The 12,410-nt window shown below is 43.3% G+C and overlaps 1 protein-coding gene across 1 annotated transcript in view; it reads left to right on the top strand.

Annotated features, from left to right (window-relative positions):
* Positions 1-303: 303 nt before the first annotated feature.
* Positions 304-12,410, top strand: part of LOC142581947 (uncharacterized) — a 38,352-nt gene continuing 26,245 nt past the window's right edge. Inside the window, exons 1-5 of the mRNA XM_075691381.1 lie at positions 304-480; positions 1,088-1,306; positions 5,217-5,450; positions 8,159-8,209; positions 8,705-8,865. Of these exons, the coding sequence (XP_075547496.1) occupies positions 420-480; positions 1,088-1,306; positions 5,217-5,450; positions 8,159-8,209; positions 8,705-8,865 (726 nt within the window). The 5' untranslated portion in view covers positions 304-419. The remainder of the gene's footprint in view (positions 481-1,087; positions 1,307-5,216; positions 5,451-8,158; positions 8,210-8,704; positions 8,866-12,410) is intronic.

Genomic DNA, 12,410 nt, shown 5'->3' on the forward strand with positions numbered 1-12,410 from the left:
GGTCCCAACAAAAAATTAGACCCTTGCTATGCTCTAAGAGGCCAAGTCACAGGCGTTTCTGACATTTGCTGCCGCGTAAGCTTGCCGGAGCCTACATGTACGGTTCGGGTTATCAGAAGATAAGGCACAGCGGCAATTTGCACAATGACTTATCAGACTCTTCCAATGTATATTAAGGCAGCTCCAAGAGAGCTATACCGCAAAACCCCTGCCATGGCTGGGCTTTGTGATAAGCTTTCTCTTTGTCATGGTGGTAGATATTGTGGCATCACAAAGCTGCTTCCGTGCATTCGGTGCCTCCAAATGACAGTTGTTGCTTTCATTGCTGCCAAAGCTGCGAAGCTGACAGAAGTATACGCGCCGCTCCTAGTAACGTACTCACCACAGTTCCGCGGCCAAGCTTCAGCTTTTTCGAAAATATGTCCCGTCTTTGTTGTTTTCTTCTCACCGTTCTTCATGCAACACTTACTTACGTCCAAGGTAAGATATCGCGTTCTGAATATAAAAAGTTGGTAAGGTTTTGTGGTAAATGTCTTATGAAAGTTCAGCGACTGATTCGCAGTGTTTAACAACACATAGAAGCAATTGGACTATAGAAGACGCCGTAATGAGCGGATTAGAGTTAATTTTCCCTTTTGAGCTTCTCTCAGAGAGAATAATAACATATTGAAGTATGGCTCAAGCGCTGTTTGGGGAAGCGGATAAACAGAATGAAAATCGGACTTCACCTGCGAAGTTCCAGAGTGAGTTCTGTTAACTTGTACCTAGGGTGGATCTAACTGAGCAAATGTTGATGTGTCTCCCGACTTCCTCAATAACTGCCAATCACAAGCATTTGTTAGACCAAACTTTTATTTGGTTATTTACCCATCATGACTTACTATTCCGTAAGGGAGTGCAAGTTTGAGATGGTTGCTACATGTTATAGTTATACCAAGTTACGGCATATACCAAAGGACACACGGAACAAACACCGCATCGTCCGTTCATTTCGCGTTTTCTGTGCGTAATCATAATCTTGGACAAACAGCAATTCAATAAACTATTCAGTGATCTTGTTAACAAACTACGTTCTTTTTTTTTTCAGGCATACCGTTCTACAGCGGCTCTTTCGCTGCTTCCGGCGAATTTCAGCGAACAAATTTCGTAGTGAATGGGATACACAGAAGCTCCGAACTCTCAGTTTTTGAAGAAGTGTACGACAGCACTGAGAAGAGAGCGGCCTTTAGAGTAGTGAAGAATGGGGACGTCATGACCTACATTCAAGACTTTCGCACTAAGCGCAACTACCTGATACGCACTTACGGTGAGGCGTGATTTCTCATCCACCTACAGCGTTGGATATTTAGTCGTCTTTATAGAAGCCGCGCGGTGCAAGCAATTACATATTGTCTTATTTCGAGGTCATTGTCGGCGGGGCTAAACAGTTTAGCTATTAAATGTTCCTAACTAAATATGACCAGAAGAAAACAAACAATGAAGTCAGATTTATCCCCTTATTCTTTTCACTCCATTACAAATGAGCGACGGAAGCACCGGAAGGCGCAGCGCAAGCTCACACAGATTTGTGTTCAGCCGACGAGGTAGAAACAAGCTCGCACGAAGGCTTGCATAATTACGCGTGCTTTTATTTTTCAATGGGACTTATTTTCTTCTAAGACGTATTTACTTTGATTGATTGATTGATTGATTGATTGATTGATTGATTGATTGATTGATTGATTGATTGTGCGCAAACGGGAAACCATGATATTTCAGCGATGTTAGAGGCTGATGGCTCTTTGCGCAACATTTGGTAGTCTTGCCAACACTTTGATATACAAAAAAGAAGAATCGTTTTTTTAATGCCCAGCAAATCTCAAGGGTATTGTGGCAAACGTACACACATGCGTTTGCATAATTATAACGGGTGTTTTATTTTCACATTAACAGAATTTAAAAAACGCCCGTGACATTTAGCACAACTGTACTTATCGAGCTGGAATACTAGAATATATCTGCATTACTTACATTAGTAATGAATATTCATGACTGAAAAATTAAAAAAGAAATATTTTGTAAACTCTTCAACTAATAAATTAGCGAACATATCACAATACACGAGTTGATAGCGATGTTACAAGGAGCATCCACTTGTAACCAATTTTGGAACTGGCACCAGTTTAGAGATAGGCGCAGTCGTACTTGCGTAAAAATATACCGTCGTTCCAGTTACCTTTTTTAACAAAACGCCTTTCTACGCCTTGAATCTTAAAGGTTACTGGTATACTAACTCATTTAGTTGCTGACTATGAGATATATTTATTATAAGAGAAAGGCTGCGAGGTCGACCTGAATCAGTGTTCTCCCCTGCTGCTTAGCGTTAGGGGAAGTAAAATGGGTGTAGAAAGAAAGAATAGGGAAGACGTTGATGATGAGGATGGAGATGACGCTGAAAAACTTGCACGGTCCAAGACTATTCAAGGTCTCTTGCCCAGTCTGCTCTCATGCAAAGATTTGTTGAGAGGCTTCAGACTATCAGGCTGATAACGAGGATCGGGCGAAGGTACCAACAGAACCTTTTCAGTCAATGGTGCAACGACAATTTCAGACAAGATGTCTGTCAGCTATCTTCTCAGTACACCAAATCGCTAACTATATGGGAAGGCATATATCGAAACTGATGCCATCCTCAGAATTGTTTCCAAGTGGAGATGTCATTGAATGTTGCTTGCCGCAATCTTTAAATCGCAATACCCTTCATAAAGTAGTTAGTGCAAAAGTCAATTAGCAACAAGGTTTCAATTTGTATAGCATTCACTTTCATTTTTTGTGACAATAATGTGTACCTCTGAGAGTGATTCGGCTAAAGAAGTAATAATAATATTTGGGGTTTTACGTGCCAAAACCACTTTCTGATTATGAGGCACGCCGTAGTGGAGGACTCCGGAAATTTTGACCACCTGGGGTTCTTTAACGTGCACCTAAATCTAAGCACACGGGTGTTTTCGCATTTCGCCCCCATTGAAATGCGGCCGCCCTGGCCGGGATTCGATCCCGCGACCTCGTGCTCAGCAGCCCAACACCATAGCCACTGAGCGACCACGGCGGGTGCTAAAGAAGTAGACTTGTGTTACATGTCACGGGAGATTTTTGAAAATTCTTTACCAATCAAATAAAACGTCTGACTAACTCATAGCCAGCGGGCGAATGAAAGTCAGATCCTAATTAGGCGTAGAAATATAAACTTATTAGAAAATCGGCGCGCGATGCACTGATGTACGAGCTCAGCAGTGCCATATGCCAACCTGTTACGGCGCGGTATAGAACAAAAACACGCGGCCTGAAAAGCAGAAGCTTACCACGACAAAGAAAGGAAACTATAGCGAGCTGCTTTGGCATTATGGGGTCGGGGAGTAACATCACACCGATAATTGGTGACATCTGAGTCGTGCAATATGCCGCTCTATCCCCTTACGCAGATCGACTTGCGTAAGGCAGTCGCTAAGTTCCCCACGACAGCTTACCATGCTTTAACTAAAATTAAGTGTATTGTTCATTGCGGAAGTAGGGATGGCGAAACAAGCTATATAAGAGCAGTGGTTGCATGCGCCGCTCAAGCTGCATGAACGCAACGGAGCCAATTGATCATGACTTGAGGATGCGGATTGTGCGTCGCCACCATACGTCACCGTACGTCACACGTTCCTGCTGCGATCACACGATCCGCGTGATGCTATTCGCAGTACCCCCGAAAGCCCCGAACCACCTTAGAGATTTTCAGGAAGAAATACCGAGACATGTGATCCCGAAACGCCTTAGTTGCGCAACAACATTCTTCAGTTCAGTCCTAGTCAGTCGTTGAAACTGTCGCTACAAACTCGTTATCTCGCTTTGTTAGCTCAATTTTCGCGAGTGAATGCGCGGAACGGTCCGACGCTTTGGGAAGAGAAGTAAGGTTTGCTCGTACGCGTTGGCGTCTTTTTTGTCCGCTGTCGTGTGAATGCTATCTGCAAAGTGATCCGATGAACGCCACATGACACGCGATTGATTTCTCCGCTATTAAACTGCAGGGTGTTCGTAAGCCTCCTTGTTAATGCTACTCGATTGAGGAGCTTTGGAAAATACGATTTCTTTTTTTCACCTGTGGCTCCGCTCTCAGAAATTATGACGTAGTTCGAGTCGATTAATTCTTCCACACCTTGTGCTAGAGCTCAGTGGTTGCAACCTCGCGAACGACGCCACTCCTGCTCTGCGTTGTGTGCATGTATACTTTCTGATCCTCAACTCTCGTCGTTCGCCACATCGTTCGCCACATCGTTAAGGAATTTGAGTCTCTCCTTTTGTACTCTCTTTTCAGCTATCCCCACATCGGTGCAAATTATTTTAAAAAAAAAAGGTAATCCAGAAATATTCTGAATTTCAAAGTGCGCCCATTCGGCCATAAGATTTAATAGTAAAAGATCCGGTTTGCTACTAAAAAGTTTAAAGTATTTGCGCGCCCCTCAATTTCAGTCATGTCCTGCCGTTGCTTCCCGATATTTATTTTTGTGGAAAGAGAACATTGTGCTTTTTTTCCAACTCAGCGCCCACCATCAATGCCATTGCCTGCATTAGCACAGTGTGTCTCATTAATCTCTTTTGCGCTCCTAGTACTCCGCGAGGCGCGCATCAGCGTACCAGAGACAGAATATGTCATTGAATTCATAATGCCGGTGACGCAGGATTTCCGGACGCACAAAGGCACGTGATTACTTTTCCACCTACCTTTATGCGCACAGAAATGAACTCTATAGCTTCACTTATAGAAAAAAAAAAATAAAGAGAGAAAGACACAACAGCGCTGTTTTAGAGGCATTCACCCTCGGCCTTTCAAATCTCGGTAACTACAGGCTCAAACGAGAAAGGCCAGTGCAATAGCAACTAATGATGTTGTTGCAGCAAGAACAATGTGAGCACTCCCTTTCAGCCTTCCTCAGAGACGCTGTCCTCAGTGAGATACTTTAATTGGGTTCTATGCAGAGTGGCACGGTTTGCTTTGTGTATGTTGTGTATCGGTGACGTGCACTGTCTCATTTTCTCGTCTCACGTATTATCCGGAGTAACACAGGCGTATCGGAGGTAAACCTCTCCAGGACTCATTAAGAGCCCCTCTATCCTCTGTCTGTCCTTATAGGCAATCATAAAGTGTGTGTTCATTCAAAATAAACCGGGTGCACCTGCCTGCTGCATTTCAGAGGGAATCACAACGTGTGTGGACGTCCCCGAGGCGAATTTCACGCGGAGGGAGTTCCTGACTCTTGTATCGGCGCCGGACGAAAGGGTCTACTTTTTTCTGCGAGATCTCCTTGTGCTGAAGTCTTACGTGAAAGTGCAGACACGGGCAGATGAACTTGTGCGTGGCCAATTTTGTCGCATACGCGGATTGCACACAACTGACCACAAGATCGGAGGCACCGTGACGTGGACTCGTAAGTAAATCCACCTGTATACCTAAATACACGTGTACTCCTTCCTAGAATGACAATACAAGTTGTCTTGAGGATAGTTTGAGATTTGTAGGCGACAGGCAGTGCGGCGAAGTTGTCTGTCCGTTTGATTTTCATTTTTGCGCATTTAAGTGGCAGCGTACACAAACTACGTGAGTTTGCAACTGCGTGGTTCATTTTGCCCCCATGCCGTGCTTTTATTTAGCAAGCCATTGTTGCGCGAACGTTGGCAGCGCACACACTTCTTGCAAGCTTGTTGAATTTGCCCGTAATTGGCAAATCATTTCATAAAACTGCAACAGGACAAGTGTATAGAAGTGTAGCTAAATTTGCTTCTGTTCCTTTCATTAAAGTTTTCATTTTAGAGCGACAGTTTGTAGATGTTTTCATCACTATAGATATTGCTCATTTTATTAGCGCGAAAGACTTAGACGTCTCATGGGACGAAAATACGATGTCAGGCGTTACGCCATGCGGCTTCATGGCACAAAACTTGATGGTGCCACCCACGACCATTTGTGGAAGTCGAACCCACGACCATTGGTGTTTTTTAAGGCAAAGCTTATTAAGGCACTCGAATCCTCGACCTTTGGTGGCACCAAAATTTAATGGCACCAAAATTGATGGTGCCACCATTGATGGTCGAACCCACGAACACTGGTGTTAATTAAGGAGAACTTACTTAGGTACAGTTAATCAAGATATAGTTAATTAGGGCACTCAAACCCACGATCTTTGATGTTAATGAAGGCGATGTTAATTAAGGTACCGTTAATTATGAAATAGTTCATGAAGGCACTCGAACCTACGACATTTGTTCGGAGAAATCACGTAATACGAAATAACAATAAACGCATTCGAATGAGAATTTCAAGTAATTTAATAAATTTCTCGTGAGCACTCAGGCTGTTTGTTGCCTTCATCATCTTTAGCATATGCTAAAGTGACGGTCAACTTTTTTTTATTTCCGTGTGATAAGAAATAGTTATCGCCACCATTTGTCGTCAAGCCATCTCTACTTGTTTTCATCCAAATTAAAGAGAGTGAGGAAACTTTATTGCTTCCACAAAAAGATGGGATTTTGAGCACGTAGTGTAACACTGCTATCAGCATTCAGGAAGAGGTAGACAATAATCAGCAAGTTACAGAACAGCCACGATTTACCACGTACTCGTACCTGTTCGGCATAGGAATGCGTATTTTATTTCGTGAGGTCCATGTTTATGCTGTTCCTCTATGGCGTTCCAAATACGTTATCGGCTTAATACGTTTCACGTAATTGAAGCTCAGAACCACGCCCGCGATAACAATCGTTGCAAAACGTGGTACGAGGACTTGCGCGGCATTCTTCCGGCGTGTATACCTTGAGGCTCGTGGCCCCATGGTTACGAAATCAAACGATACCAATCACCGAGCATATATTACATAGGGCCTAAACGACAAACATTTATTCCGATTACCCTTTTCAATATCCCCTAAGGCTTCTCCTAGAGTGAGACCCAGGAGGCTCTCTTTCAGAGGTGAAGTGAGGGCATGCCCTGGCTTCACCTTTTTCGGTGAGAAGCCGAGGGGCTGCCACTCCGGTAATATTGTTTAACGTTCTTGGTTAAGACATATATAATAATAATAATACCCGGGCTGAAGATTTATAAAAGTTGGGCCTCTTTTTATTTTTTATTTTTTAGCAAAGCTTTCTTTGTCTTTCCCGCTTTTGCTGACCGTGTCTTGCCGAATAGCTCAACACAGGACAACACATACGTATAGCGAATCGGCTTATAGAGCCATCTGCGCTACCCCTACAGTTGATCCGCTGACTGACCCTGTTCTTAGGTAGTCTTAGGTGTTCTTAGGTAATAAAAGGTCTCCTAAATATTCTTACTGCTGCAAACATACGCCAGCGCATGATCCCTTGTTAAAACGAAATTTTCTTTTCCTTCCCGGCAAGAAAAAGCTTGATGAACCACCGATAGACCAACCGGCGGCTACACCAAAAAGCCATAATCAGCCGAACGCGTCTCCTCGGCTGGTCCATCGTCGAGTAAAGTGTGTTGTGTGCGTGTGGGGGGGGGGGCGATCGCGGTAGTGTATATTGAAAATCTAGGCGGTCTTAACAACCGTGGTTGAACGCAATTGGCTGAAACGCCACCGGCGACGCTCGACGCCCTTGCAACCGCTGTGACAGTACGCCGCGCCGCCTAACGCATTTTACGCTAACCTATACCCAACCTAACCTAACCTAGCCTATCATAGGCGACAGGCAGAGGCAATAATTCTGACGGCGTGATGTCAGAGCGTCGTCGGCGATGTTTCAGCTAATCGCGTTCAACCGCGGTTGCTAAGGCACTGTGCCTTCTAGATTTTCAATATATTCAAACGCGTATTTGGAAATAAAATAAAATTGTACGCACCATGTGTAGGTTGGCATAGCCTTCAAGCGAAACGTTTGTGCTAGAGCTCAGCAGTTACAGCCTCACGAATCACACCGCATCCGCTCTGCCTTTCTGATTACTTACGACAAGCGCGTCGAACCGACCGTTTTTTTATTATTATTCATTTGATCAAACAGTTGGCACCATAGAGCAGCCTGTTTAAGTATTTTTTGACCCATTTGTGTTACAAAACACTTTGTGCGCATGTAGCAGAAGGTGTTCTATGCACATCTAATAAAATGCTTGTTACAATCTTCACAGTGAACAATTCGACTATGCGCGATCTGAAGAGACCTCCTGCAAGAATAACAGGTATTGAAACTGTTACGGTGAGATACAATAATTAATTCACTTATGACTTTTGTGCTGTAGCCGCAACACATTGAAATGTTCGACACTAAAGTAAGTACGTAAATGAGAGTGAATAAACGCATAAACGCAACTAGTCTGTGACCGCTTCATGTAAGCTCATTCTAGAAGTGTCTACCCTGTCTGCTGTTGTTCGACGATTGTAACAATCACTGTTGCTTTTTAGCGTCAATCAATCGGTTGATTTCATTTTCAAAAAGCAGAGGGCATAGAAAGTAAATGTTCTACAGAGCTTGACTAATATTGCTTGGTAGTCTTCGACTACTAGGAAATTACCACCAGAACTCCTGCAATCGACATCGCGCTGCTGGTACGATCGGCTAGCTTCTCTTCACAGCAGTAATTCTTTCACTCGTTACCGTGTTGTAACTTCTTGCAATCTAAGCTACAGCTGTGAAGTGCACATCGCTTCCATTAAATGCATTCTTAATTTTTCAGGTTTATCAGATGCGATGAAGCTTCCAAGAAATTCGACGTTAGAGGTACCTTTGCAAGGGCAATTTATTTTTCATGGTGACCGGTTCGGCGATGAGAGCATAGCCATGAATATTCTAAACTTTGACTTCATCGGCACGACCTTTCGGAACGATCTCCTTGAGGTGGGTCAATGCCTTTTGCAAAAATATTTTTTTTTAATAAAATAAAATCAAAGTTCATTCAAAATCAAATGCATATGAGTGCAGGAAGTGGGCGAGCCGAAGTAAAGAGCTGACCTAAACAGCTTGACTAGCATTCGACTAACCCCTTTTCAAAGCAGAAGTTGTGGTGCACGAGAGCGCTACTTAGAATAGGTCCAATAAGTGGTTACCAAATTAATGGCACAGCAGTAAATGCGAAGGCGGGTATATTTTCTTCGTGATACCGAGAAATCGTCAATGAAGTTCTGAATTGTTCTAAAGGTGCGTTTGAGGTTAGCATTTTGGTGAGTGAATAATCTTTGCTTTCTGTACTTTGTTCGTGAGTATTGCACATGTCATTGTTCCGGGTACCACATTGCGTGAATCGTTGCCCTTTTTTTGTCCTGTGTCTTAGTTCTAGTTCTTAGAATATCTGTTAAATATTTAAGTTCACGCATGCTTAACTTTTCTAGAGCAAAATGTTTTCACCAGAAGAAAATATCTGCGTTGGGCTTGACAGTGCTTTTTACAGCGAAACCTATGGAGCGACTAAAAGCGCTCAAAACTGTCATAAGCCTGTTTTCAAATTTTCCTAAGAAACAAAATAATAAATACAATATAGATAACTCACAAAGTGAGGTTTTAAGAAAATGGGAGAAGTGTTAAAGGTGATTTGCAGGCAAATTTTGAAATGTGGGGTTTATTTGGGGGATAAATGAAAATAGCTAAACTATCGTTTATGTCCTGCTTAGATGCGTTGTAGGAAATGCTTACAAAATTCACCGCTTCCCTTGAAGGATCAAGATGGCGGCAATTTCACATTTAGCGAAAATGGGGGTCATATACTGCGCAATATATGCCAATAGCTTCAAGTATGTTGGTAAATTATTTCTTTCAATATAATTACTAAATATACGCTCTCTCTCAATGCAATGTGTGGAGAAACATTAGTTTTAGGGGCTTCATTAAAAATGTCTCAAATAATTACTGAACTCTGTTTTTTCTCCTATTTTCATGGTTTATGCGAGGTTCTTAGTTGGCTTGCATGGTGTCCTCAGTGAACTAGACAAGGTATTTTTGTAATATTTGGTAAAATTAATTAAGGGGCATGTTATGAGTAATATTGAGGCAACGTTCAACGTGTGGATGTTAATGGTGGCTTTTGCAAAAGAAAAGCAATAAAATAAATATGCTTATTCAAATACCCCGGAGCGTTATAAGTGTGTTTCACAAACGGCGCAGAATTTGATCCGCTTCTATGGTACAATTATAAATGCCACCATGGTCACGTTTGGTGAAAAGGAAGGGCACATTATGGCCAATGTTTTCGCGCAGTAAAAGGGGTTTGAATGAAATACTGTTTTCATAAAAAAAAAATTTAACAAGTGCTCAAAAGCGCTATATGCGGGCAAAATTTCAAATGCGCTGAGTAACATGCGCACAACGTCTAGAGTATGTGATTCAATTCCTGAAATTTTTGAAGTGTGTGTGTGGGAAAGAGACAAATGAGACGTGAAAGGCGGACAGGTTAACTGGAATATAAACGTCCTGCTTACTACTCTGCATTGGGGAAGGGGAGGCAGAGAGTGGAAAAGGAAAAGCACACGTAAAAGAGAGAGAGAGAGAGAGAGAGAGCAAACACACGAAAATGAACATTGGAAAAAAAGAACGCGGGAGTGTCAGAGTTTTTTCCAACTAGGTCGTTTGAACGCAAGAACTTAGGTAGCGCCGTCTTCTCCCTATGGTGTGAGGACCATATAAGCCGGTATGCCGAGATCGTCTGCTCAAAGCGGCCGTTCACCGGGGCTTGTCAGCACTATAGCGAGCGACTATCTCTGGGTGCTGCAGTGAAGCCAATGACAGATGACATGCTAGACGATTTCACAAGCAGCCATTGCAGCCATTCTGATGCGGCAAGCAAAAGCTGCGTGAAAGCTACACCAAACCACAGTCGGCAGAGAGCAGTTGTCTCGGTTCGAGAGGGTCCAAATAAAATGCAGTGTTGGAGGGATGGGTCTAGTTGGTGAGATCTCGTGCTTAACAGCAGAACACCGTAGGTGCTAAGCCACAACGGCGGTTAGTTTATGGTATAGCTGTCTTATTTCATGCCCTATTGGGTGTTGTGGTCCATGCCGTAGAGTGGATAGCGTTGCAGGGCTGTCTTAGTATCGGTAAAGACGCCACAACTGCTCAAAATTCTTATTGCAACTGCTCGAAAGAAACAGCCGGGCTGGAAATGGGGTTGTGGTTTGGCAAAGTCACACCAGTCTGGCTGTTATTTTTGTTGTATGCTGAGCTTGTTGCAAAAGTTCCCATCATTTGTTGTTACAACGTGAAAATCTGCAAAACTAATATATTAGGAATAAATAAATAAACAGACAAGTCAAGTACCAAGAACACGCCTCTGAATCCTCGCCGACATTAATTTATGAGTTGGGAAGCACGAAGTGTTACATCATGTGAAAGCGTCTATAGTTTTTTTTTTTTTTTTGCTGTGGAGGTGAATCTATCCCTTTTTTTACTTCAATTGTTTGATTCATGCAGCCTGTGGCGCTCATCTTCGTCTAAGATTCTGCATTTTACTGTCTTATTGTGCGAACAAGAGATGGCTACATACCGCTATGTTCTCTCCAGCCAAGCGGGATGGTATCATAAAAGAAATTTATCTCCTTTGATTGCCTTATCCCTATTCAGAAATGTTGTTGGCACGTCGTCGCGAAACCATGATAATCGGCCGGTTTGATTGGGAGTAGTAATAGTAGTAAACGACTTTATTGGGGTCCTGAGAAGCTAGGCAGGGGGCCTGCTAGGTACGTCCCTACCCAGCTGTTGGCTGGTCCCATGTCGGAACAGAGAGGTCATGCCTCTCCGCTCAATCACGGGTCCTCTGGACAGCCATCAGCTGGACGTATTGGGATCGGTTAGACAAAAATATGACACCCTGACTAGAATGCTTGCTTGTGTTCGCATTCGGGCTCATCTATAGCACTGAACGGCGGCCTAGGGCCACGCGCGCGAAGCTACGGCAAAAAAGCCTCATTATTCGCAAGGCTCGTTTCCCCCTTTGACCGGTCTACATAATGTGCCAGAATTGCACAGGGTAGCCAGCGGATATATTACCAATCAGTAACCGAAACACGCCAGAAAAGCGCCGTCAACAGCCCTAATACGGGAATAATTTGCATGACGATTCAGTTGCTTGTACAGGCTGACGGCGGAAGGCAATTACACGACAATGACCTCGCCGATAATGATTGTGCCGTCAATGACCAATGCAATGAATGTACAATAAATGAAAATCACATCGTCGGCTATTTTGTGCTACAATTACTGGCGCTGTGTAACTGACCTCGTCGTTGGGATAACGCGAACAAACCTGCACACAAAGGCGGCACAAGTGCCCTCTGTTTCCTTTATGTCTTTCTTTTCTTTAGTTCTCCACTCATCGTCATGTAGTGATAGGCTCAGAACGTAAAGAGTGAGGCCGAGCTGTCAACGTTTCTTTGACGACAAATCTCCCACTTCTG

Source organism: Dermacentor variabilis, chromosome 5 (assembly GCF_050947875.1).
Source record: "Dermacentor variabilis isolate Ectoservices chromosome 5, ASM5094787v1, whole genome shotgun sequence".
NCBI lineage: Eukaryota > Metazoa > Arthropoda > Arachnida > Ixodida > Ixodidae > Dermacentor > Dermacentor variabilis.